Source organism: Peromyscus maniculatus, chromosome 2, assembly GCF_049852395.1.
Source record: "Peromyscus maniculatus bairdii isolate BWxNUB_F1_BW_parent chromosome 2, HU_Pman_BW_mat_3.1, whole genome shotgun sequence".
In the NCBI taxonomy this organism is placed as follows: domain Eukaryota; kingdom Metazoa; phylum Chordata; class Mammalia; order Rodentia; family Cricetidae; genus Peromyscus; species Peromyscus maniculatus.
The window spans coordinates 121,757,793-121,785,386 of record NC_134853.1 but is presented as its reverse complement, the minus strand read 5'-3'; the positions used below and the strand labels follow the sequence as shown (position 1 = coordinate 121,785,386).

The 27,594-nt window shown below is 47.6% G+C and overlaps 1 protein-coding gene across 5 annotated transcripts in view; it reads left to right on the top strand.

Moving 5' to 3' along the window:
* Positions 1-27,594, top strand: part of Jak1 (Janus kinase 1) — a 120,895-nt gene that overhangs the window by 88,472 nt on the left and 4,829 nt on the right. For all 5 annotated transcript variants that reach the window (XM_076564564.1, XM_076564569.1, XM_076564566.1 and 2 more), the window contains 14 exons: positions 845-1,184; positions 2,921-3,106; positions 6,999-7,156; positions 9,132-9,255; positions 11,941-12,127; positions 17,602-17,708; positions 19,674-19,817; positions 20,521-20,608; positions 21,440-21,567; positions 22,529-22,664; positions 24,434-24,585; positions 25,671-25,821; positions 25,929-26,023; positions 26,854-27,046. In XM_076564564.1, coding sequence (XP_076420679.1) covers positions 845-1,184; positions 2,921-3,106; positions 6,999-7,156; positions 9,132-9,255; positions 11,941-12,127; positions 17,602-17,708; positions 19,674-19,817; positions 20,521-20,608; positions 21,440-21,567; positions 22,529-22,664; positions 24,434-24,585; positions 25,671-25,821; positions 25,929-26,023; positions 26,854-27,046 — 2,189 coding nt within the window. The remainder of the gene's footprint in view (positions 1-844; positions 1,185-2,920; positions 3,107-6,998; positions 7,157-9,131; positions 9,256-11,940; positions 12,128-17,601; positions 17,709-19,673; positions 19,818-20,520; positions 20,609-21,439; positions 21,568-22,528; positions 22,665-24,433; positions 24,586-25,670; positions 25,822-25,928; positions 26,024-26,853; positions 27,047-27,594) is intronic.

The window sequence follows — 27,594 nt, the reverse complement described above, 5'->3', positions numbered from 1 at the left end:
TCTCAGCACTTGGGAGGCAGGGGCAGAGGCAGGCAGATTTTTGAGTTTGAGACCAGCCTGGTCTGTATAGCAAGTTCTAGGATAGCCAAGGCTACATAGTGAGACACTGTCTCAAATAAATAAGAAAAAAAAGAGAAAAGAAAGAAAAAACAATCCCATTTTTAAGAGCTTATTTGCAAAAGATATAGCTCAGTGCTAGAGTCTCTTGCTTAGCATCTGTGAGCACTTAGGACCATCCCAAGTACCACAGAAGAGGTACTAACCCTCAGGTGTACCCCTCCAAAATGAAGGGAGGGTTCTTTGTGGCTGTATTATTTATGATAGTGGCATAAATCTCATGAGGTTACTTCTATTTCTATCTCTTTTTTCAATAATTTATTTATTTTTATTTTATGTACATTGGTATTTCACCTGCATGTATGTCTGTATGAAGGTGTTGGGTCTCCTAGGAGTGGAGGTACAGACAGTTGTGAGCTGCCATGTGGGTCCTCTGGAAGAACAGTCTGGTTGTTTGTTTGTTTGTTTGTTTGTTGAGACAGGGTTGCTCTGTGTAGTTTTGGTGCCTGTCCTGAATCTCGCTCACAGACATCCACCTGGCTCTGCCTCCCAAGTGCTGGGGTTAAAGGCGTGTGCCACCACTGCCCAGCTGAAAGAGTGGTCCTAACCACTGAGCCATCTCTCCAGCCTCTCTATGTCCAGCTCTTTGTAATTGTCTACATCCATGGTCCTCTGGGATCAGATCCTGTTTTCTCATTTGCCTATACGTACAAGGAATGCCATAGAGACATATTTCTAATCATTTCTTGCTAACTTGTATGTAAAAGTTTTTTCTATTTTCTTTTAGCTACAAGCGATATATTCCAGAAACACTGAATAAATCCATCAGACAGAGGAATCTTCTTACTAGGATGAGAATAAATAATGTTTTCAAGGATTTCCTGAAGGAATTTAACAACAAGACCATCTGTGACAGCAGTGTGTCCACACATGACCTGAAGGTGAAATACTTGGCGACCTTGGAAACGTTGACAAAACATTACGGAGCTGAGATATTTGAGACTTGTATGCTACTGATTTCCTCAGAAAATGAACTGAGTCGCTTCCCTTCGAATGACAGTGGCAGTGTTGTCTATGAAGTCATGGTGACTGGAAATCTAGGGATCCAGTGGCGGCAGAAACCAAATGTAAGTGGCTGGGGGTGTCTGATGAAGGGGAAGAGAAGCCGTCACTGGTGTGTGCCCTGGAGCCTGTCGGGATCACTTGTTTGTGTGACCTCACCCTATAGACTAAATTCAATCACCTTGGCTGGAGGCCGTGGATTACTCATCCCTCACATCCTAACTAGCCATAGTTGAGGCAAGAACTGAACCTCGGCAGGCTTTTGGCTTCACAGAGTAGATAACTGCACTTGTGTCATGAGGCTTTATTGAGGTGTGTGTTTTGTTGTAGTGGGGATGGAATCCAGGGCCTGGAGCATGCTACACACCCCCCACTTGGTGTCAATACAGTGCTGGAGTCAGATCTAGGGCCTCACATGCTGGGCAAGTGCTCTGCTGCAAACTATATCCGAAGCCGTTGGTCTTTGCCAAATGAGGTAAAGACAGAAGTTTAAACCTAAGAGACATGTTCAAATTCCGCCTCCACTCCTATGGTTACGTGGCCTTAGGAGGGTTATTCTACCCATATAGGTACATAGGTCTCATCTGTTAGGGAGAGTCTCATCTGTTAAGTTGTCCCTTAGTACCTGGGGGCAGCTATTGTCTCATGATTCTGTGCAGTTCCAAAATCTGTGGATGCTCATGTCTCCTAGATAATGATACAGTATTTATTTATTTAGCCTTCTGTGTACGTTTGTTACATCTAGATTGCCTTATAATGTCTAAGTTATGTAAATCCTACATAACTAGTTACCCTGAACTATTTGGGGACAGTGACAAGAAAAGAGTGCAGGTGGGCACAGACACAGCATCACAGGCCTGGCAGTTTGCTCACTGGCCATTGAATCTTTGTTCACAGAGCTGGTGGATGTAGAACCCATGAAGTCAGTGGGCTGACTACAGCTACTGTTGTTGAGAGAACTAGATGGATGGCATGTGGGCACAGACCCCGACTGATAATAACTGTTGATTGAATTACTGTAGCTGCATAGTTACTACTGCAAGTAATAATATTAAATGTAAGGTTCCTTTTTCTCCCCATGCTTTATTTTCATGCTAAAATAACAATACCACATTACCAAGGGCTTTCTGCATAGTAGGTAAAGTATAGATAGGCATGTGCCTAGTCTCATGAAGATTAAAAGTTGATATTTTATGGCTGGGGAAATGGTGACTCAGAGATGGTCTGACTAGTTAAGTAACTGGTACAGACAGGAAGTTAATGTGGAATCTGTTCTGCAGAGCTCGTGCTAGTCAACTAGATAAACTCTTGCAGCTGTGTATTCTTCAGTGTGTCAGTTGCTAAAATATGGATTCATATCATCTCTTGCAAAGCCTCACTATTATAAAGTCAAAACATTGGCAGCAGGAGGAACTTGAGTTTTGCCCATTTGTGTTGGGCAGATCTGCTCTCTGCCTATGCTGACGCACACTGTTAGTCTGGAAGTGAGGAGGCCTGTGGTTGGTGCATGTGTGCCCATTATGTCCTCTCCAGCTTCAGCATGCATGTTGTAAACCGTGGAAGCACTTTAATCTGGGTGCTCTTTAGGGATTATTGGAGAATGAAATCCCAGGACTCTCTGATAGACAGGGCTCCATCATTTGTCTCTAAGCCAGTGGTCTCTGAGTTGCTCTGACTCTGGGGATGCTGACTTTCTCTTCCATGGGCCTTGGCTCTTTACAAAACTGCTTGAAGCACTGGCCTTTGACCAACAGAAAATGAGAAAGCTAGCTAAATCCTGTCACTTTTGTTATCTTATCAGGTTGTTCCCGTTGAAAAGGAAAAAAATAAACTGAAGCGGAAAAAACTGGAATATAAACACAAGAAGGATGAAGAGAGAAATAAAGTCCGGGAAGATTGGAACAATTTTTCCTATTTCCCCGAAATCACCCACATTGTAATAAAGGAGTCTGTGGTCAGCATTAACAAGCAGGACAACAAGAACATGGTAAGCCTGCTCAGGAGCTGCTCAGTCTGGCTGTGCTGATGAGAGAGGGGGACACTGCTGAGGATGGCTCTGGGGCCCAGGATTTCCAGAGTGCCGTTCCCAGTTCAAGGTCTGGTGATGGTTCCCCCCCCCGCCTTTTTTTTTTCCGAGACAGGGTTTCTCTGTGTAGCTTTGCACCTTTCCTGGGACTCACTTGGTAGCCCTGGCCTCGAACTCACAGAGATCCACCTGGCTTTGCCTCCCGAGTGCTGGGATTAAAGGCGTGCCCCACCACCGCCCGGCTTGTGATGGTCCCTTTTAAACCAGAAGTCCCATTACCAGGCTCTGTCAGGGTGCGTCAGCATTAGACTGGCACATCCCAGGACCGTGCTTGGTTCTTGCAAATGTCCATCTGCTTTAGGGTTTTGAACCACCTAATGACGTTTCAGTGTCAACATTTAGTTTACAAAAACGAGTGACAAGGAGCCAGAGAGATGGCTCAGCTGTTCAGAGCAACTAAATAAAACAGTTATCCTTTCAGAGGACCCCAGTTTAGACCCCAGCGTTCATGTCCTGTGATTCAAAATCAGCTCTAAGAAATCCAATGCCTTTTTCAGGTCTCTGTGGACACCTGCACACTTAGGGCAGACACACACACACACACACACACACACCATGTGGATAGGAAAGAAACGGAGTTAAATCAACCCTGTATTTATTTTACCATGTTAGTGTGGTGGCCAGAGGTGCCTGGAGGTCTGTCCTAGAAAAGAGCCTGCTACGTGATGGCCCCGCCCTGGGACTGGTACCCGACTTCTTCCTTAGATTGTTCTGCCAGTCTAATGCCTCCCAGTCTCCCCCTCCCTAGGGAGTCTATACCTCTCAGGAGTGTCTTAAGAGCCTGGTCCACTGCACAACCAGACCCACTTTCCCAAACCCAGGAACTACCAACTTCCCACCTTCTCAGTACTCTAGACAAGAGCAGGAGGCGTGAGGAGAGGGGCTCTGCAAGGACCGGGGTCCCTGCCTGCCCTGCTCGTGCACTAGATCCCCACAGCAGAGCTGGATCCAAAACCTGACTTCTCTGCCTTTTATTTTGTTTTCTGGTCCTTCTGTCTTTCTGCTGTCTGGGCCACCCTGTGTATCATCGTCAGTCCCTAAAGTTTATTACTGTAGGCTCTGGTTCATCTCCAGTCTGTGTTAACCATAAATTAATCTCTGACTTTAAAAGGGAAAGATAGAGCCCCCAAAGGCTGCCAGGCTGCTGCTCTGCTGAGCTGGGTGGGTCACCTGAGATAAAGGATGGGGAGCCACACTTGGCACACGATTACACTTCAGGCAAGTGGCAAGCCACAGAAGAGCCCCACCAGGGTGTCGGGCACACCCAGGGACTCTGGGAGAGCAGAGAGAATGTCACCTCACTGGAGGACACAGCCTAAACAAGCAGGCCGGCTTGGCAGGGAAAGTGGTGGCTGCTCCACCAGATAAACATGTTTTTGTTGTGGGAAGTCACCTCTGATGTCACATGTTGAGGACAGCCATGTTACAGAGTGGAGGGCATCAGCACCAGGGAAATACCTTGTTTTCCTAAAACAGTGTCAGAAAGATAACACACAACTCAAAGGAAAAGCCTGCTGAAGCAGCTCAGGACTCAGGTCACATCTCCTCTCTAGAGGCTGCCTTTCTGACAGCCTTCTGGAAAGCAGTGTGACAGCAGATGCAAAGTCCTTGAAAATATTCCTGTGGGTCTCCATTTAGGATCCCAGGGAACATGTTTTCCAGAAACCATGTGAGATGCAGGTAGATAGTGGCTTATAAGTAAGTTCATCAGTATTTACAGTGTCAAAATACTGCCAACACCCTAGGTATACAAATAGAAGACTCTGGAAAATGATCAGTCCATCCGAGTAGTGAGATATTACATAACTAAACTGTTAAAACAAAAAAGAAAACTCTGTAAATGGAATAAAAATAGAATGTAAATATTGATCTATAAGCTAGTACTGATAGACTTCACCGGGTTTTTGGAGGTTAGCATGCATGTGCATATGCCATTAGAGCAAATGATCCATCTTCACGGTCACCTGTTTGTGGTAAGATGGTGAGGGGCTGTCATTTTCTTTGTCTACCTTCCCCCTTTTCAAACATTAAAACAAATAACTTTATCAGGAATAAAAATGTAGTTAAAGTGAACAGTTGGTGAGATGGTTCAGCAGGTATAGACACTTGGCCACCAAGCCTGAAGACCCGAGTTCAATCCCAGGAGCCACACACAGTAGAAGGAGAGAACTGACTCCAGAAAGTTGTCCTCTGACCTCCTTCACATGTGCACTGTGGCATGCATGTATTCATGCACACACATATGCATGCACACACAAATAAATCTAATAAAAATTTTAAGAAGTAAAGAGAGAAATAGAAATGTTGAGAGATGGTGGGGGAAAGGAGGGAGAAGCATGTTATTGATACCTCACCCCAGATTGTAGATTGTGGTGAAGAGCCTGTGTTTTTGCATCTTTTCTCAACCTGTGGGTCACGACCCCTTTGGAATTCAAACAACTCTTTCATAGGGGTGCCTAAGACCATCTGCATATCAGATATTTATTTACATTATGATTCTTTTTTTTTTTTTTTTTTTTTTTTGGTTTTTCGAGACAGGGTTTCTCTGTGTAGCTTTGCGCCTCTCCTGGAACTCACTTGGTAGCCCAGGCTGGCCTCGAACTCACAGAGATCCGCCTGCCTCTGCCTCCCGAGTGCTGGGATTAAAGGCGTGCGCCACCACCGCCCGGCTATTTACATTATGATTCTTAACAGTAGCAAGATTAGAGTTATGAAGTAGTGATGAAAATAATTTTATGGTTGGGGTCACCACAGCATGAGGAACTGTATTAAGGTGTTGCTGTTGCTCAAATCTTAAATGGTCTTGTAATAAAAACCCATAGCTTGGTATTGGGGTAATTGCTGAAAGATCAGAGAGACAAAGGAACAAGTCACTGCCATGTCTCACCTCTAACTCCTCAGCCTGAAAAACCTCAGCTGAAAAAGCCTCTAGCTGGAAGGGATGCTTCTGCTGAAAAAAACCTTAGTTCCTGTCTCCTCACGCCTTACATACCTTTCTCTGCCCAGCCATCACTTTCTGAGATTAAAGGTGTGTGTGCTTCCCAGTACTGGGATTAAAGGTGTGTGCCACCACTGCCTGGCTCTGTTTTCTCTCCTAGACTGAGTCAATCTCATGTAGTCCAGACTGGCTTTGAACTCAGAGGTTGCAGCATCAGGAAGGTTGAGAACCAGTGCTGTAGAAGAACTGTTAGATGTAGGGGTGTCAGTTCAGTTTCAAATGGGGACCTGAGGCTGCTGGAGAGAGCCATGGGGACTTGTATGGTATTTTACAGAGGCACAAAGAGGTTAAGTAACCTGTTAAGGACACATAGATTAGATTCTTGGTTAAAATATGTGAAATTGCCACTAGTTGACCATTTTGAATATAAAAACAGCGAATTGGCTATGTTTGAGCCTAGTATCAGGTAGAGATGCTGTGAACCTGAGGAGGCAGGCTGCAGAGCCTGTGATTCACTGCTGTGCCCTCTGCCCACCTGAGAACATTCCTGCTCTCTGTCTCCACTCTTTGAGCAGGCAGTACTTGGCTGCTGGTCTTTCTTGAAAGCAGAATGCCAGCAAGCTGCCAAGTCTTGCGCTGATTGTTGGTTCTCTCTGCATCTCCCACACACCTCTCCTGCTGCTCAGATTTCTGCTGTCAGGAGACGAAGGTGCTTGTATGCCAGGTGGGGCCTGCTTCAACCAGCTGCCTCCCTGCTCTAGAGCATTTGGACTTTGCTTCTCAAAGGTATCTGCAGGGAGGTGCCAGCCACATCAGGATAGTGATGTAACTGTGCTATGTCTTCTCTCTCACCAGGAACTGAAACTCTCTTCTCACGAGGAGGCCTTGTCCTTTGTGTCCCTGGTAGATGGCTACTTCCGGCTCACAGCAGATGCCCACCATTTCCTCTGCACTGATGTGGCTCCCCCACTGATTGTCCACAATATACAGAATGGCTGTCATGGACCAATCTGGTTGGTTCCAGAATGCTCTTAATTACGTTTGGTGTGCAAAGAACCCAGGTTTTAGAGGTAGAAAGCCTACTCCCCTTAGCTCCACGGGTGCCAGTTGTTGAGGGTGGGGCAGTTGGCCGGTGGCTGGCACTCGGAGGCACCTCTTTCCTTACTGTGCTCACTGATCTTCCATCAGCCCTTGCTGTCATTTCCTGCCATGACTCTTACAGCATGCCTGACTACTCCCTTAATTGGTATAGCTCAACCCCTTCACTTCTCCCTAGCCAGCTCCTATCATCCTGTCCAATACTGTGCACTTCAAGGGAGACAGGATGCAGATCTTGAAATCTTAGGAATTGTCTTCATCTGTATTCCATGTGCCATGTTTCCCCCTTTCTTCCCATCGTGGTTACCTGAGAGAATAGTTTGGTGTATGGTCACTGGCCAAGAGAGAGAGGCTCACAGCCTGGGGAGACAGGCACATGAGGAGTTGCAGAGCAAGGAGCTGGCCACCCTAAAGGCATCTTTCTCTGGTGTTCCAGTTTCTTTGAGCCTCCAGACACTGGCACTGGCTTTTCCTGATGTGAGGAATGCCCTTCCTCTAGGGCAGTGGTTCTCAACCTTCCTAATGCAACCCTTTAATACAGTTCTTCATGTTGTGGTGACCCCCAACCATAAAATTATTTTGTTGCTATTTTATAACTGTAATTTTGCTACTGCTATAAATCAAAATGTAAATACCTGATATGTGAACCCCCAAATGGGTAGTGATCCACAGATTGAGAACCACTGCTCTAAGGTCTCCACAGCCCTTCCTTCCTTCCTTCCTTCCTTCCTTCCTTCCTTCCTTCCTTCCTTCCTTCCTTCCTTCCTTCCTTCCTTCCTTCCTTCCTTCCTTCCTTCCTTCCTTCCTTCCTTCCTTCAGGTGTTAGCTACTGCCTTGTCTGAGAAGTCTTTTCTAATCACCTTATATAAGGTGACAACATCCTGTGCCCTCCTATTCCTCCCCCTGAGTATTGTGTTCTGCTCTGCTTGCCTTCAGTGGTGCTCACTACCTCCTTACCACCAGTGTTTAGTTGTTTTTTTTTTTTTTTTGGTTTCTAAGACAGGGTTTCTCTGTGTAGCTTTGGAGCCTGTCCTGGATCTCACTCTGTAGACCAGGCTGGCCTCAAAACTCACAGAGATCCACCTGCCTCTGCCTCCCGAGTGCTGGAATTAAAGGTGTGCGCCACCACCGCCCAGTCCAATGTTTAGTTTTATGTCCATGTTTCCTGTTTGACTTGCCTCTCTTCCCGGAGAATGAGCCTCCTAAGGCAGGCAGAACCATGTCCACATTGCTTACTGCCTTTTCGGCATGCGCAGCAAGGACATGGAGTGTTAGTAAAGGGGTAAATGGTGTATGTTTGTGGGCGGCTGAGATCTATTCAAATTGGATTAAGCATTGAAGAGTCAGTGATGGTTTGCCAGGTCTCAAAGAGGTACCAATAGGAACGAGGGTATGGAGATATCAATGACCATATGGCGTAGGTGGTCTTTCACTCATCACTGAGCTATTTATTTATTCGGCTCGTTACTGAGTAAGCACTTACTGTGAGCCGGGCCTGTTGTGGTCATGAGGCCACTGCAGTAAACAAAGTGGACCCACCTGCCCTCCTCAGCCAGGCTCCTTTCCAGTTAGAGTGAGGAGCTGGAGAGGGCCTGGCATGGGACTCGGGCTGCTGCTGTCTCCTTGGCATTCTTCTGCTGAGACATGGAGACAGTGTCTTTGGAGAACTTGGGGACAATCAAGCAGACCTCTGTGTGTTGGGGGACAGTAGGTGAGTTCTAGGCCTTGGATACTCAGGGTGTCTCAAGTTCCTCCATATTGTCACATGCTTCATGCCGTGTCAGAGAGGACTTTAGGACCGGAAGCTTGCGCTAGTGCAGGGGAGTGGCTGTCGCTGGGAGTTGAAGTGCTGTGCTGTGAGCCTCTGCCCCTCCCCTCTTCTCTCTCCAGCACAGAATACGCCATCAATAAGCTGCGGCAAGAAGGGAGCGAGGAGGGGATGTACGTGCTGAGGTGGAGCTGCACCGACTTTGACAACATCCTCATGACTGTCACCTGCTTTGAAAAGTCTGAGGTCAGTCGGGACACAGGTGTGGGCCAAGAGATGCAGCCACGAGGTATCTGCGCATCGCCACCCAGCGCAGGAGCTGTGGCAGAGAGGAACCCCTGGGTCTATGAGCAAGTCTCTGGTAGTCTGGCAAGAATATCCTGTCTGATAGGACTCTCAATAGCCGAGACCCTGTCTCCTTGCTTATGGCCAGTCCTCCCTCCCTCTCTTCTTGTCTCCCCTCCTCTCCCCTCCTTCCTTCCCTCTCTCCCGCTTTCCACCCTCTTCCCTTCTCTTCTACCTTCTCTTGACAGAACTGTAGCTCTGGAAGGCGGAACATAACCAGAAAATTGCCTCCCATCAGGCACATGTGAACGTCAGCAGAATTATCTGGAGTGGCTTCCTTTATACTCAATGGCGGAATCATCAGACATAGATCTGTGTTTGCCTGTGGCATTCTCTGGTGTAGACTAGTATCAAAAGGCCACCTCATCAACAGGCCTGTTTTCCCCAGCAATAGTTTTGAGCATTTTGACATAAATTGCTCTCCCAAAGGGTATACCATATAAACATCCAGATGTGGCTTCAAACCAAGAATGAAGTGAGAGAAATGAAGACATGTATGGTTTTAAGATTGCCGACTCATGATCCCTCAAGTGCCTTTGTTATTCATGCAACTTTTTAGAATGCTAAGTGGAGTGTGTTAGAGGTTAGTGATGGTGATTAGTGAGAGGATTTGTTTGTTTGGGGTTGGAGTTTTGTGGTTTGTTTTTTTGAAACAGGGTCTCTATGTAGCTGTTACTGTCCTGAAACTTGCCACGTAGACCAGGTTGGCCTTGAACTCATGGAGATTGGTAGCCTCTACCTCCTGAGTGCTGGAATTCAAGGTATGAGTCCCACCATGCCTGATGAAGATAATGAGTTTTACAGTGTTAGTCTATAATAAGTCTTCCAGGAATAATGAAGCTCACCTAGACTGGGAAAAGGAGTGGGGAAAGCCGACCAGATGGAGGCCAGGCCTTAGCATATGGTAGAAATCAGACAAAGGAGAGAAGTGCCAGAGAGCCCTGGGGTTGGGCTCTGTCAAGAGTGGAAGGAGGAAGTCACATAAGGAACCCTGTGCTGCCAGGAGCCCTGGACAAAGTTTCAGGAGTGTTCCTGAATAGCTGGACCTCAGGGCTCATGGAGCTCAGTGGCTCAGAACTTGTCAGGCTTGGTACTTTCACAGGATGCCTGCTTTCATTTGCTCATCAGTCTTTGGAGAAAGTTTAATAGGATGGATGTCTCTGTAAGATTGCCTCGCCTCCTAAGTTGAATCAACCTAGGTCAGTGTTTGAGTAACACAGCCTAGTTGGTCAAGTTACCTGGAGGAAAGAACAGTCACAAAGAGGATTGTTTATTTCATCCGACGAGGCACAGGGCTAACATTTTACATACCTGCAGTTGGTTAAAGCTTACAGAATCCATATGACAGGTGGTGCTATCTTCATTGTATGGGTTTGTATGGATGAAGTAACCTTGTGGACGATGATATTTTAAATATCATGTCCCAATTTACACCATAAGGAGATCTTCCTGGCACAAATCCTCGATATCTTTCTTTGTATAAGAAGACCCGTGGAAGAAAGCTGCTCAGACTCTTTTTGTGGAATTATGGACTGGATGGACAGCCAGACACCAGCTCCCACTTTTGCTTCTCCCTGGGCTGGTTCATGGTGTGCCAGGGCACACTCTGAAAGAGTTCTGGGTGAATTTAGCTATCACGGTTCTTACTCCATACATAGTATAGGATAATCTTTAGGAAGTGCTAAGGCTTTTTCTTCTTCTAAAATTAGCATATATTATACACAATAATGACTTTGTTATATTTTCATGTATGTATATATTTGATCATATTTACCCCTCATAACCAATCCTTCTTCCTTTCTTGCCCCTTCCAACTCCTGCCAATCTCTTTCTTCTTCTCTGAAAGTCCTTCCGTTGTGATGTCTTTTTTTTTGGATGATCAACTGAGTTCAATTAGGATTGCTTATAGGATCACAGGCACTAGTAACTATACCATGAAGCTGTACCACATAGCTATACTGTACGAGGATCTATACCACGAAAGAAAATGACTCTTCCTTCCACAGCAGCTGTTAACTGTATAGCCTTGGGAGGGATAGAGTCTTCTGATCCCTCCTGCCTCCATGATAAAATGTCTTGTCCTGACAGTCACAGCTACTCAGAGTTCACGAGGGCAGCAGCCGTGTTGTGCCAGGAAGAAAGTGTTCTGCAACACTCCACCTCTCCCTCCTCCTCTTACATTTTTTCTGCCCCTTTTTCCATCATGTTCCGTGAACCAGAGAGGACATGGCATAGATACTCATGTGGAGATCGACTTTCAACAATCGGTATTCTGAGAAGTGTCAAGTTTTTAAAACTATGCAACAATCATTGACATTTTCATGACCTTCATCTTACAGGTCATTTCTGTGAGATGTAACAACACTTTTGTAGCTGTAAGGTCTCCATACGCTGATGTAGTAACTCCCTTTATCAGTGCCTTTTCCTGGCACTGCTCATTATTGACGTCCTGGTTGGTTGGTTTGTTGGTGCAGTTTATTTGGGGATATTTTTAGATGTATAGTTCCTACACCCTCTTGCTCGGTGCTCCCTAACATTAACATCACCTGACCCCATTCTAAACAGGATTGTTTTTCTGAATGGCAGGTACTGGGTGGCCAGAAGCAGTTCAAGAACTTTCAGATCGAGGTGCAGAAGGGCCGCTACAGCCTGCATGGCTCTGCCGACCACTTCCCCAGCCTGAGAGACCTCATGAACCACCTCAAGAAGCAGATCCTGCGCACGGACAACATAAGCTTCGTGCTCAAGCGCTGCTGTCAGCCCAAGCCCCGAGGTTTGTCTCTGCTGGAGCCAGGCTGTCCCCCTCTGAGATGCCCTTTGCCACTTCACGATGCTTTATCCATGTGGACCAAAGGATGCTGTCTGGGTTAGAGGAACTGTAGCCCTAGGTGGTTTTCTCTGAGCTCTGCTGCAGGTCTGTCCTCATGTCAAGTCTCATCCTTCTAGTAAAGCAGTTCTCAACCTATGGGTTGCAACCCTTTGGGGGGGTCGAATGACCCTTTCACAGAGGTCACACATCAGATATCCTGCATGTCAGAGATTTACAGTACGATTCATAACAGTAGCAAAATTACAGTTGTGAAGCAGCAATGAAATAATGTTAGGGTTGGGGGTCAGCACAGCATGAGGGACTGTATTAAAGAGTCGCAGCATAGGAAGGTTGAGACCCACAGCTCTAGTGCCAGTGTTGTATGTAGAACAGACACACACCTCTCCTCACCACCCCAGTGAGGTTGCAGAAAGAGTGCTTGGGAATAATTGGCAGGGGCTTCTTTGTTCTTTGAGTGGAGTGGCTTGAGCACTCACCTGTCTTCAGTTTAGGTATCAAATGGTCCTGGCGTGTCTGGAGGCCAAAGAACTGTGTTAGATGGGAAGACCCAGGCCCTGTTCTCTGAGATTGTGTAGTCTAGTGCAGATACTGTTACAGATCACTGAGGCTACCTCAGTAGTGATGGGTGATAGATACCATACCCTTGGGTGAGAGAAATAGTTAAAATCTCTGAGTTGTGTGGCATGGCAGCAGGAGGCAGATCTTGAGCTAAGTGTTGGGTGATAGTAGGGAGGAGTCACAGCTTTGAGTGTTTATGGAATAGTGTGCCAGGCCAGGGCAGGTGCTGCAGAAAGCTCCTGGAGGGCCATTGTGACGCAGAGAAGGAAGGAAGGAAGGAGAAATGGGGCTGAGGAGAGCAGATTTGCGGTTATAGGAGGCCTTGGCTGCTGTACCAAGGATCTGGGATCTTCTCCTGCAAGCAGATGGCTAGGTAGAAGGATCAGGAATTAAAACTCAGGGAGGGTCCAGGGACTGCCCTGCTTTTGGTTACACCCCGAGAGCAGTGTGACTAATGTCCTTGAGGTAGACTTGTTGTCTCAGAATGTGAGTGTGGAAGTGGGCTTTGGGGGTTACCTGGCCAAGGGCTCGTCTAGCAGAAGGAGATGAGTCATGGTGAATTGGGAGTCAGAGCCCCGTATATTGGGGTTTTTGTTTCTCCACCCCAAGATGCTGCTTTGCCTTTGCCAGATCTGTGCTGGGAAGTCTCGGGCCTCGAAGAAGATGCAGCTCATTAGCTCTTGACACTAGCCTTGGAGCATGCTCTTTGAGACTATCTTGTTCTTTAAGAGAATTACCTTTGAATTGTCAGGAAAAATAGAAAGGGCCTGGATTCTTTTTAGAATTGCTAGAGATTGAACCCAGGGTCCCACGCACACAGATCAAGTGCCTGCCCTTAGCTAAGCTACACTTGCAGCCCAGGGCTTTGAGTTCCCAATGTGTGAATTCTATTTTAGCCTCAGCAGAAGGTGAGTTCCTGAATATGGTGAAAGAGGAAGGCCTTGTGTTCTTGTTTATCAGATAGGGTTACCTACCAGTCTCAGAGAAGAGCTGCAGCCTTTGTTGTTATGCTAGATGATGTGCCACAAAGGGCAAACACCACATCTGCCTCTTGCCATGAGACCTCAGAGCTCCCAGCGGTCCTATTTACTTCCATGATCTCCCTTCTGCATGTTAAAACAGATCTTCCTTCCCCAGGGATTGTGCTCTATGGGAGAACACAGCATCCATAGGAATGGAGAAGGCTGGGGACGAGGATGTGCTTTCCTTATAGGGTCCCTGTACAGAGTTCTGATGTAGATATCACCTCTAACAGCATAGATCTGGAAGCCAGTAGCTGTGGAGGGAATAGCATAGGAACAGAGCTGAACACCTCTTGTGTGGCTTCTCCTGAGGATCTTCTGAAACCGAGCACTGAAGGTGTCTCCTGTCTCCTTTTCTCACTTGCTTATGAACTCTCAAGACAAAGTCTGGGTTTCACTCACTGCTCTGTGACTCATGGGAAGCCCAGGATGCACACAGAATCATGTGCAGTAGTGTCCATCAGATGATAATTTTGGAATAGCTTCCACTTTAGCAGTAGCTACTATGTTCCAGGTAGTTTAGTGACTATTTCACAATTGTTTTCCCCACATAGGAAGTTGGTTTCAGGGACATTCAGTGACTTGCTCAAGGCTCCAGAGCTAATGCCATCAGTAGTAGTTAGAGTAGTAGCAATGGATAATAATAATGGCTACTAACACTTAGTAAGTGTTCCGTCTGCCAGTTGGAAGGCCTTATATGATGTATGCCATTTAATTGTCAGAATAATCTAGGATGCCTTTGTCCCTATTGCACTTGGCCAACACCTAAGTGGAGGAAGAATGGAGATGTGAACACACACTATCTCACCCGAATCCACTGATTTTTTTTTTTTCCTCTCTATTCCATCTGTGTGCCCTATAAGGAGGGGCAGGTACCATGGTGAGCCAACTCTGTGGAGGGAGGGAAGACTAAGGGAACCCAGTGTGGAGCTTCCTCATGTTGGTTCTTAGAGCTTGCCTGCCTCTGCCACCTGCAGATTAAAGAAGTCAGGAAAGTGTGACGCAAGAGCGTCATTTCAGGTTGCTCAGTTTCTCTGCTCTCTTGACTGTAGGGTTCCCAGAGCCAAACACTTTGATCTGGGTTTCATACTGGAACATACAACTCTTCATGAAATAAAGCCAGGGGAAAGACAGGAGGCCAGCCAGCAGCATATGATAGACAGATTAGCCCTTGGTTAGGCCCAGTGCCCAGCTCCACACTCTATGGAGCCTCTCAGTGCCCACACTTCTGCATCCTCCTCAGTACAGGAGTGCACGCTGCTGCTTTCCACTCAGTTACCCCTTGTGGGGGACAGCTGCATTCTGATGTACAAGGCTGGAGCATTTGGATGAAAGACAAGGATGGTGGTTGATCATGACAGTTGCTGCCATTGGTGGAGCCTTTGATGAAACTAAAGGAAGCTGTTCTGGGCATGGTCTCATCTGTCCCACTTAACAACCTGAGGAGGACACAGTGTTCTCATACAAAACATGCTCATGGCAGTTAAAGTGCATCCCTCCCCCCATCTTACCTAGTGCAGGCACACACCCAGATAATCAAGCCATGAGCCACTCTAGATCCGTGCTTCTTTCTGATTCCCAGAGTGTATGCCACCAACCTCTGTCCGCATGTCACCAGACAAATAGACTCATTGCATATGATACCTTTCCTTCCTCAGTGTAGCTGGAGTTTTCCTGCCTTGCCCATAGTCAGGACAAATCTTTGTCACCCACCAGTCCCACAGCTGCTCAGACCCAACCAAGTAAACACAGAGACTTATATTGCATACAAACTGTATGGCCATGGCAGGCTGCTTGCTAACTGTTCTTATAGCTTAAATTAATCCATTTCCATAAATCTGTGGCTGGTGGCTTACCGGTGTCTTTACATGTTGCTGGTCATGGCGGCGGCTGCAGTGTCTCCCTGTCTCAGCTTCCGCTTCCCAGAATTCTCCTCTCTCCTTGTCCTGCCTACTTCCTGCCTGGCCACTGGCCAATCAGTGTTTTATTTATTGACCAATCAGAGTAATTTGACAGACAGACCATCCCACAGCACCTCAGGACAGCTATACATGGCTGGATTAAACTGTATTTTACAAGAGAACTGTGGAAGGAATGGGCTCAGCAAAAGGAGCACCCAGAAGATGCCTGAAGCCAGTTTCTGGTGCTTAGGTTGCACCTCAGGGTCCTGAGCACTCTGTGAGCCCTGCTTCTCTGGCTTAGGAAGCCCTCTGGTTAAGCTGCCGATTGATTCTCTTTGAGCCTTTGTTCTGATCTATGGTTCAGATAAGGATGCTGACAATTCCTACCTCTTGGGCTTGTCCTGAAGGCACAGGAGTTAACATTTGTAGAACCTACCTGCATAGAGAAAACAAAGTATGAATGTAGACAGAAAAAAATCAGGGAGCCGTCTTCTAAGGGAGAAGGTTTGAGGAGCCTTGTGGTGATGTAACCAATGTAGTAACTAGTGCTTAGTAGCTTATTGCCACTAAGCATACGATGGCACTATGAACTGTGCCTTACAGTTTTTACAGATCTTTTGGGAACTTCCTTATCAGAAACCAAGAATCAGGATTCCCATGGGAGAGTATTTCTCCCTGAACTTATTACTGTCTTCCAATGCAAGAACGTGGAACAGGGAGACCACCTGTGAGTAGTCACCCCCCAATGGTTCTGGTCCAGCTGAAGGAAATAAGTGATATGTTCAGGGACTGCGCCAGGTCTGCCTGATTCCCAGAGGATTTTGCACTATGTTCGAATTTGGAAGGTTATGTTACATCATTATTACCTTGCAGCTTGCCAGATGATAAATTCCCTGTAGCCCATGTAACCCTGACCTGGCAGACCTGGTCAAGTGTTGCATTTGCTGTATAACTTTGTGGAGCTTGGGGAATGGCTCACTCCTAACCCACATGCTTAGAGGTTGTAGCTTCATCCAGCAAAATTTCTAGGACACTCATGCTCGGTTGCCTTCCCCTCTATCTGTGTAAAGCTGTGCTTCTCTTTTCAAAGGCTTCCCTAGGCTTAGAGCATCCACCTGTCCTCACTGTTCTCATTCGCTTCACACCCACTGAGGAATAGCATGCCTGCCTAGCATCTAGCATGCACAAGGCCCTGGTCTTGATTCCCCAGCACCACAAAGTAAACAAAGCCAAGTAACTTGTTGAGCACTCATTATGCCCTAAGCTGTAGAAATAGAGCAAAAAATGAGGCATAGTCCCCTGCTTCTTGAAATTTAGTTTTGTGTTTTGTTTTTTAAATTCTTTTTGAGACAGCCCAGGCTGTTCTGACCTTGAATTCCTGCTTCTTTTGTTACCATTTCTCAGGTGCTAGGATTACAGGCATGTGCCACCACATCTAGCCATTCTTAGATTTCAATGTTCATTTCCTAGGGCTAGGATTACAGGCATGTGTCACCACATCTAGCCATTCTTAGATTTCAGTGTTCATTTCCTAGGGCTAGGATTACAGGCCTGTGCCACCACATCTAGCCATTCTTAGATTTCAGTGTTCATTTCCTAGGGCTAGGGTTACAGGCATGTGCCACCACATCTAGCCATTCTTAGATTTAATGTTCATTTCCTAAAGGAAACTTCCCTCACCTCTGTTACCAGGACAGATCCTGCTGTGTGAACCTTGGAGAAATCGTAGCTCTCTGTGTGACTGCTGATTCATGTTGACTCTGTCATTAGCCTGTGAGCTAGTAGAGGGTATGAATTAAACATTTACCTAATATAGATTCATTGAATGATAGAACTAGCAAATGTGTTCGGTAAGCCCCATGGCTCAGCATACATTGGATGGCCAGGATCTAGGACCTGCAAAATGGTGCTCAGAATTCTCTGATCTCTTCCACAGAAATTTCCAATCTGCTCGTAGCCACTAAGAAGGCCCAGGAGTGGCAGCCCGTCTACCCTATGAGCCAGCTGAGTTTTGATCGGATCCTTAAGAAAGATATTATACAAGTAAGTCCCCACTACAGGCCTTTGTCCAGCTTTGATCCCGACTCCCCATAGGGGAACCCTAGAAATTTGAGGGGGAAATAAAGTCTATTTGGGGGAAATTGTAGTGGAAAAAGAACTAGGAGGTTCACTTTCATAGGTAAGGCCACTCAGCCACACCCTCCATTTTCCCAGTCTTGCCCATGGCTACCCCTTGAGATACTAATCCTTGATGGATGTGTATCAGTAGGGTATAGGCTACCTAGGGTAGAGGTACGGGAGGTTGGTCTCTGGTAGGAGTCTGGGCTGATGGTCACCACCCCACAGAGGGCTGTGCCATAGGATCTCTGGGGCTCAGTCCTGCTTTTTCAGAGGGGCCTTCCAAAAGGAATAGAAGAGAACAAAGACCACAGGGCAGGGCAGGACAAGAACTAGCTTCAGAAAGGAACCCTCCTGGGGAATAAGACCTTTGCTACCTAGAATCTCCAGGCTCAGCCAGGCCCAGAGGGTAAGTACTTGCTCTGTCTAGTGTAGTTGGCATGCGTGGGTATGTAAGATCTGGTCCTGGAAGGGCAGAGATGGTTTCTGGGGGAAGGACACCAAAGCAGAGTCACAGAAGGTGAGTGGCCAAGTCTCTGCTCAGACACAGAATTGTATGGAAGGAAGCTGGAGTGGACATTGGCCTTTGTGGGTTCTGTTACCTAGTCCCTGGAATTAAGTCATCCTTCTGGAGAAGAGTAATTGTCTTGAAAGGATATGCCTTTTATGGAATGTTCTGGGAACGCAGCTTCCCATAATGTTGATGGATCACCCCATGACAGATGCAGCTGTAATGAATAGTTGCAGGACCTTGCCAGAATGCAGCAGACAGGGAGGATAAATGGCCATTCTACTGTGACAGGTGACAAATAGTGGTGTTTGTGTAAATTAATATACCCGACTAACAGTGGTATGTCTTTCTGTAGAGAACAGGACTGGCTCCCTAGGTATCTACCAAAATCTGTTTTCTGTATTTTCCAGAGCTTTTGTAAGAGCTCTCAGAATCATGAAACAGTATACTCCAATTTACAAGTTTTGTTGGGCTAATGTTAGCAGCTCAATATGTTTTGTGAATCATGTTTTGATTTTTAAATATGAAGAATTAAAAATCAGAAGTATTGAAAGTCAGTCTGGAAGGGTCCTTAGAGATAGACGGATCATTCTTTACATGGTGGTCTCATCTGATGGAATGGTCTCCTTCCTTCCCATAGGGAAGAACCAGCTCAGCCCTCAGCTTGGACAGATGCTGATGTGATTTGCACTTCCCAAGCTGCTTATGCACATCCTTGTGGGTGCTGTAAAGTGGTGCGGTGGACCATGGGGGGGGGGGGGTCCAGTGTGAAGAGAGCATGGACTGAAAGGCTCTGAAACAGAACCCATGGGCTCATCAGTTGAGTTTCTACACACTGTGGTAGAGTCTGCACCAGAAGCCTTTATACCTAGGTGACATTATGCTCAGGTGCCATTATCACCCCATTTACAGAGACTGCACTGAGATTATGCACCATGAAAGAATGCATCTTAATTAAATGGCCAGTAAGCATCAGAGTGAGGGGTTAGAGGCCCCTCTACTTTGTCCCCCTAGCTTGAGACTAGAGATGCCACCTGGCAGAGCCTGCTCTGGAGCCCTGGGCAGCACTGATATGCCTGGCTGTTGGACATTGTTCACAGGTTTGTGATAGACTGCGGCTGGGCTACAGGCTAACCCTTGAGGCAGAAAACGGGGTGCTTTTCAGGAATGGGGCTGTCGCTGGGGTTCAGGAGTGCTTTGTAATCGGTGCTGTGTATGCCTAGGAGTTCTGTGTTTTTCTGGAGACCTGATGAGGACAAGGCCCTGTTTGCCTTGGCCTCATCCCTCTGTGTTCATTGTCCCATTGAGGATTCAGCCCTGACTTGAGCCATCATGAAGCTGCAGAGAGAGGTCGGCCAACTTTCTGCTTCCTCCTTCAGGGTGAGCACCTTGGCAGAGGCACGAGAACACATATCTACTCTGGGACCCTGCTGGACTACAAGGACGACGAGGGAATTGCTGAAGAGAAGAAGATCAAAGTCATCCTCAAAGTCCTAGACCCCAGCCACAGGGACATTTCTCTGGCAAGTGCAACCCCTTTTCTGGAGCTGGGAGAGTGAGTTGGCTGGGGAAAGCTCCGTGCTTTTGGCTGTGTGGTTCGCAGCCTTCTCTCTCAGTCAGAATTCCTCCCTGCTCTACTGTCTGAGGCAGACTGGCTATGTGGAGGTAGTGAGGAAGATTGACGGTGAGGAAGGTGGAGAGGAGAGCAGGAGTCCTCTCTGGTCCTGTCCCCCTTCCTGCTACCAAAGGCCCCAGTGTGATCCTGTGTTTCTCTGGAACAAGCCAAGTAGTCTCAGAGCTCTGAAGTGATTTCCCAGGCTCCCACACATTTGGAAACAGGAAGGGCCAAAGGAGTCAAATGACTTGACCAGGATCTCTCAGTCTGTTGAGTGTCGAGCAGGAAATTTGGCTTCATGCTTATTCCAACAGTGACAAGCCTTGAGTTTCATGGCACATAAAGGATGACAGTAAGGCGGGCCTGAAAGGCTGATGGGAAAATTGGTAGGTAGCTCATCCCACCAGCCTTACTCTGCTTGTTGGGTTTTCTAAATAAATCCCACACCTTAGCTAGAGTGGCCCAGAAGTCAAGGCGTATCCGTGCTACTGGACAACCAGGAGGGCATTTTTCAGGGCTGGGAGTGACAGTGGTGAATTTTTCTGGGATCCATTGGTGGTCCTTAGCAATTGAGGCTGAGCCAGATATCCCTTGGTTCTTTTTTTCCACAGGCCTTCTTTGAGGCAGCCAGTATGATGAGACAAGTTTCCCACAAACACATCGTGTACCTCTATGGAGTCTGTGTCCGAGATGTGGAAAGTAAGTTTATTCTCTCTCGTAGAAAACAGCTTTCCCGGCTCGGGTGGGTAGGTACTGTGAAGACTCTTGGGCTTCTATAACTTCCATTTACAATGGGGTATTTTGAGGTCATTTGCAGAAGTCAGTGGTGGCCATGGCTTGTTTTACACTTGAACATTTCCTTCCGGTTACTCGGGGCCCATGTGGTTTCTTAAGGCAGTCCAGTGAGGAATGCAGGGCTTGAGGAAGGTGATAAGAGTGAACCCAGAGCTAGGACTCGCCTCTCAAGACTCCTGCCAGTAAACCGGAGCTGGCTTCGACCTCTCTGCTGTCAGGTTGGGCCGTTAGCTGCTCAGAGAGGTGGCCTCTGCTCTGAATTCCTGACATGAATGTCCAGGAAGAGGAGTTTTTTTTTGTTTTTTAAAACCCAAGCTCTTTGATTTGTGAATGCTGTAGTGCTGGCTACTCTTGTGTTCACATGGGAGACTTAGTGAAGGGAAGGTTTGTCCTACGGGAGGCCTAAACTCTGGGCTGTAGCCTATGGTGCTACAAAGTCGCAGTGGTGACGGCACCGCTCTGTGTCCTTGTTCTGTGTTAGACACTCAGACAAGACCTTCTGTGCCTTATTGAGTGATCCCCCCTCCCATGGTCCTGGGAGAGGTAAGTATTACTATTTGTGTACACACAGATGAAGGCTGAGGCTCAGAGAGGCCATCCCTTGCTGGAGGTCATCTAGGGTTAAGTCACCTTGACAGCGGAGCAGTGTCTATAAAAATGCATTCTTGTGAGGGTGAGAAAGAATCCCTCTAGACAGACACAAGGTTCCAGATGTGGCTGTTTCTGTGTCTGCAGATATTATGGTGGAAGAGTTTGTGGAGGGGGGACCATTGGATCTCTTCATGCACCGGAAAAGTGATGTACTTACAACCCCTTGGAAGTTCAAAGTTGCTAAACAGCTGGCCAGTGCCCTGAGTTACTTGGTAAGAATGTTTTCATTCATTCTGGTGGTGATCCCCATCAGGACCTAGAGTGTTCTCCTAGGGTAAGTGGGTATGATGGAGGTGAGGGCAAGAGGTTCTGGGAAGCAGGTTGAAGGGACTTGTACCAGGTTCTGGGTACAGAAGAAAGAGTTCGTGTTGGTGCACTGGTGTGCCTGGCGCTTGGTGCAGAGTAACTGGACACTGTTCTGTAGGCTTACCTAACACTCCTGTCGAGAGGAAAATGGTACCATGTGGAGAACTGACTGTACTGAATAATCGCAAGAGGCGGGACATGAGCGGTTTAGGCTGTTTCTCTGTTGCTGTGCTAAAACACAAAACCAACTGGAGGAGGAAAGGGATTGATCGGCTGACAGGTTCACCACTGAGGGAAGCCAAGGCAGGAGCTGAAGGAGAAACCGCAGAGGAAAGCTGACCGCAGAGGAAAGCCGATTACTGGCTTGCTGCACCTGGGCTGCTCAGCCGCCTGTCTAGTACTTGGCTAGAGATGGGACAGTACACCCCAGTACCATCAATTAGAAATTAAGAAAATTCTCCACAGACATGCCAACAGGCCAACCTAACTGAGGTTCCCTCTTCTCTGCTGTGACAGTCAAGATCAGCTGTCATTCAGCACACTAATGAATAATGGGAAATCCCTGTGTCCATCAGCACTAACATTGTGGGGCCCGTTACCAGGGGCCAGCTGTTGCAGACTTTGCATATTCTAATGTGCCCAAAGCCTGTGAGGCATGCTCTGCTATTGTCTCTGTTTCACTGATCAAGGACCTGGAGCTAAGAGACATTATAGGATATATACACATCAAACAGAGTATCATGGGTGGGCCAGGCTCTTGGGGTCTGCTGTGGCTGGAGTGAAGAGAGCTGGTCTTTGGGGCCAGGGTTGTGAACAGAGGATGTGGGACAGAGAAGACAAGGCCACATGTACCTTTTTATTCTGCAGGAAGATAAAGACCTGGTCCATGGAAACGTGTGCACTAAAAATCTCCTGCTAGCCCGTGAGGGCATTGACAGTGAGATTGGCCCATTCATCAAGCTTAGTGATCCTGGCATCCCAGTTTCTGTGCTGTCCAGGCAAGGTGCGTGTCCTGTCCCCTCCCCATCCTCAGCCATCTCTATTGCCTCTTTGTGCACCAGACACTGACCACTAGCAGCAAGAAGGTGCTGTGCTGAACCGTGCCTTCCTTTAGAAAGGTACACACAGTGCTGCTGCTGTGGGCCTGGGTGGGCTATAGTGCAGAGGGGGTCGTTCCCTGACACCCCAGTCAGTCTTTCGAGTCCTCATGGTAAAGGTGCTGTGCTCAGTGGTGCTGGGGTAGCAGAGCCCATGAGCTCTGGGAAATGGGCAGATAGGAGTCGGGAAGGAGTCAAGTATCCTGGATCTTCCACTGCTGTGTTCTGGAGCCCACTGTAGCCATTGGGCAGTTTGGAAGGCAGCACATTACCTTTAACCAGGAGATTGCTGACATCTCCTCCCTTGCATGGATTAAGTTATGCAGAATTCTTGGCTCCAAAAGGAACAGCAGCCCCAACAGCTCAGAATGGAAGTTAGTGCTGCCCAGGCTGTGCTCAGTACCCCGGTAGGCACACAGGAGGACCAGCATGCCTCAGGACCTGGTGCTAGTGGGCTCTTAAAGCCTCTGCTACCTTCAGCATTGAGTTTTAGTCCGTTCAGCACAGTGAACTGAACTAAATAATGTAGTAAGAGAAAAATAAGCCCTGAAGTGGCCCTACATATGCATTTCTTGGAACGGGAGCAGGAATTGTTCTTTAGAGCCTGATTTATGGCTATCATGTGGCAGTCATCCAACAGTCTTGGACAGACATCCCATCAAGGATCTTACCCTTGGTGAGTCACTGATGACCACAGTATAAGCAGAGAGGCCTGGATACCCATCCAGGGATGCCCACAACACACAGTGGATTTGGGGGGTGAGACTGTTGGCACTTCATTTGGTTGTTGTAGGTCGCTGAGGTGGCGATGGCAGGACACTGATGCATATGCCATGCAGAAGGACAGACTGAGGGGCCTGGGGAGGTTAGGTGGGCTGGAGTCCAGTGCTGAGCTCTGGAGCCACACTGCTGCTCCGCTTTCCTTGACATCTAGGAGGCTGCTCTGTGGAGGCCACTGCATTAGTCAAGGACTTTTCCAGGGGACATGGCAGAGGTATCTTTGAGATCACTGGCTCTGGCCTTGGTTAGAAGAAGCCAGAAAAAGCCGGAGAGGTCACCAGGAGAAAGAGATATGCGGCTTTCCTTCTGTCCTTTTGAAAAGAAGGAAACCCATACAAAACTGACACTAGAGCCTAGTGGTGGTGACGCAGGCCTTTAATCCCAGCACTCGGGAGGCAGAGCCAGGCAGATCTCTGTGAGTTCGAGGGCAGCCTGGGCTACAGAGTGAGATCCAGGACAGGCACCAAAACTACATGGAGAAACCCTGTCTCTAAAAACCAAACCCAAACCAAACCAAACAAACCTGACACTAGCTGCATGGAGCCATAGGATAGGTAGGAGATGTGTTTGGGCAGCTGCCTGTCTGCATGTGTGGGACTTCCTGCCCATTCCTTTCTTTCTCTCCCCTAGCCTTTGTTCATGTGACTCCCACCCTTCCGTGGTGGCTGTGGCCTGTGGGGCCCTGCTGCTTTAGACACCAGGTTTTAAAAGGTGGCCCTTTATGGAACAGGGCCTGTGTGCTCAGCAGGCCCTGGTCAGAAGCACCCAGTCAGAGACTGGAAGATTGCTGTCCACTGGGCTCACCACAGGGTTTGTTCTGGCTGCAGTGGCCTTGCTTGGCATTCTAGATGGTGCCAGGAGCCAGTCTAGAGGCAGGTCTGTTGTCTTTCTTCAGAGTGCATAGAACGAATCCCCTGGATCGCTCCTGAGTGCGTTGAAGACTCCAAGAACCTGAGCGTGGCTGCTGATAAGTGGAGCTTTGGAACCACACTCTGGGAAATCTGCTACAATGGCGAGATCCCCCTCAAAGACAAGACCCTCATTGAGGTGAGCAGTTATTTTCAGAATGAGGTGGGTGAGATCTTAGATGCTCATAGACTTTGCATAATTGGAAGAGATGGACATGGGCTTGGGTGTGAATCTCCCCACAGGCCTGTGAGCTTTGTCATCCTTCAAATGTAACTAACCTCTTTGAGCCTCAGCTCCGTTGTCTATAAGACAGGAATAAATAATGACTTTTGTGGGGATCTTAGGAAAGTAGACAGGCGTTGTCTGTTGCAGTATTAGTCTGAGGTTTTAAATGCCTGTTGAGCTGGTGTGTATTGTCCTGGACAGGACTGAGACTTGGGCCCTGCCTTCCCGAGGACTGTTGCAGGTGGCAGGGAGGTAAGCTCAGGGAGGTAGTACTGATCGTGCTTCAGTACCTTTGCGGTCCAGCTATGGCTTGGAAACTGGAAGACAGGGATTCCACTTAATTTTAAAAAGTGATATTAGTTATGTCTCATCTTAAAATAATCAAGAAAAAGTAGGGGAAGGTATTTTTTTTTAAAGGTCATCACCATGTCATCCCTGACTGCTACTAATACTCAGGCATGGTGTGCATGTAGTTTTGAAATTTAACATTGGGAGCACTTCCCTGTGGGATTCTTGGGATTTTTATAAACTTACTGAGTTAATTGTCGTGTTCAGCTCTGACTTAATCTTACATTTGGTATTTGTACTGTTTGCGCTGTCAGATTCTGCAGGGAATACATTTGTGTGTTAAGCCTTGGCTCCAGTGTTTGATTTCTGAGTCATGCAGTAATTGGAATTAATGAGTCAGAGTTTGTAGAATGGGACAGCGTTGCTCAGGTTGCCACACTCTTCCAGAAAAGCTGCTGGGCTTCCCTAGAACACAGCATCTTGGAAGTGGGATGTGCTACCCATTCTCCTTGAGTTTAGGTTGTTTCACTATTGGGACTTGAGATTTCCTCATGCTGGAATAAGGCCATTGAAACCCCATGTTGATGAAATCTGCCTTTTTGCAGAGATGTTGGGGATTAAAATAGGGACTGGCAATCAATTCTGATGGTGGGGAGTAGAAGGTCTGAGGGTGGGTTCTTGGTCTCTCAAGTGTCCGTTCTCCTTTACAGAAGGAGAGATTTTATGAAAGCCGCTGCAGGCCAGTGACTCCATCTTGCAAGGAGCTAGCTGACCTTATGACTCGCTGCATGAACTATGATCCCAATCAGAGACCCTTCTTCCGAGCCATAATGAGGGACATTAACAAGCTGGAAGAGCAGAGTAAGTCTGAGCCAGGATGAGCCCCAGCCGCTGAGTGTGGTGGGCAGGGAGAGTGGAGTCCTGATTATTACTTGGTGGCTAATCTGTTTCCTTGTCTCTTTGGTTAGATCCAGACATTGTTTCAGAAAAGAAGCCAACAACAGAGGTGGACCCCACTCATTTTGAAAAGCGTTTCCTGAAGAGGATCCGTGACTTGGGAGAGGCAAGTTACACTTAGGCTCTTGCCTTGTTTGCACATCACCTGTCCGCACGGAAAGCTGTCCTCCCCTTGTCCTGCATCCAAGTGTAAAAAAGCACCTTCATGTACTGGGGCAGGGCTGGGGGACATTAACCCTGCTCTACCTGACATTGTGCCAGGTCACGTGCACTTGCACTTGACACCATGATACGCACCCAGGACCTCTGACAGCTTCCTCAAAAGCCTTGACTTCTCCATGTGGTACAGAAGAGGGCCAAGTACAGATGTGGTTGAAGTAGGAAATCTCTGACTCTTCCAAGATTATACTGTGTGACTCCTTTAATGAGGAGTATACCAAATAAGAGTCACAGCTTTTCCTGTGGATAACAGCTTATGTGACCACAGCAGTTCCTGGGATTTGTGTGCTTGTATCGATACACCCTCCCTAGTTCACTTAACATCATGACTGTCAGCTGGGTCAGCAGCGTCTGTACTGGGCATTTCCACAGCACAGTCCATAGTCCCCACACTGTTTAAATGGCGTATCTGGGATTTGAAGGTCCCCTGTGAAAATGCTCTTCTCAGCCCGATTAGGGGCCTTGTCCTCTAGCATGGGCCTGTGACTGAAAGAATGCCGGTTGTCCTCTGGATCCAGAGATAGCCTCATTGCTTGTGAAGTATGTTGTCTTGGAAACCACGATTGATAAAGTGGTCCTCAGTCACCTACGTCTTTCTGAGTCTTAGCTCAGCAGCCAAAGTTAGTGAGGTCAAGTGAGGATGAGCTGCGGCGAGTGGAGAGTCAGTGACTCTGGCCTGTCTGGGCCTCTCTGATAGCAGGGACACCTTCCTTCCAGGGCCACTTTGGGAAGGTCGAGCTCTGCAGATATGACCCTGAGGGAGACAACACAGGGGAGCAGGTGGCTGTCAAGTCCCTGAAGCCTGAGAGTGGAGGTAACCATATAGCTGACCTGAAGAAGGAGATCGAGATCTTACGGAACCTCTACCATGAGAACATTGTCAAGTACAAAGGAATCTGCATGGAAGACGGTATGTCTTGCACACTGTGCCCAGGGCTTCTTTGGTCCTGAGGGCCACTGCTGACAGGCAGTCCTCAGCCTCATCTTTACCAGCTCCTGTGGGCTGGCAGGCTTCCAAGTCTCACACTCATGTGGTCTGTAGCAGCTGCAGGCCTCCCGGAGGCTGCCTAGACTCTTTCCCAGCCACAGGTTGGTTCAGCTCTTTCCAGGGATCCACGCATATTGCTGGGGACAGGACTTTACTAATCAAGATAGTCACACTGATGCTATAAGGAAGTGACAACTACTCCCCACCCCCTTTCTCTTTCGGATCCACTACGACCTAGGGCGTTTTCCTTTGTCTTTACCTAAGCCAGGGTAGCAAGTAATACTTAATAGATTGAGTGTCCACTAATACTTGTTCCTTGTTTGCAAGGCAGCCCATTATTCATGAGTGTGCTTTAAAACTGGTAGTGAGAGGTGTGGACTCTATTTGAAACCTGATTGTTTGCCTAGTGGTGCACAGAGCACTAGGGCTGCATCATCCTGTTTAGGTTTGTACGTGAGGCAGGACCAGGG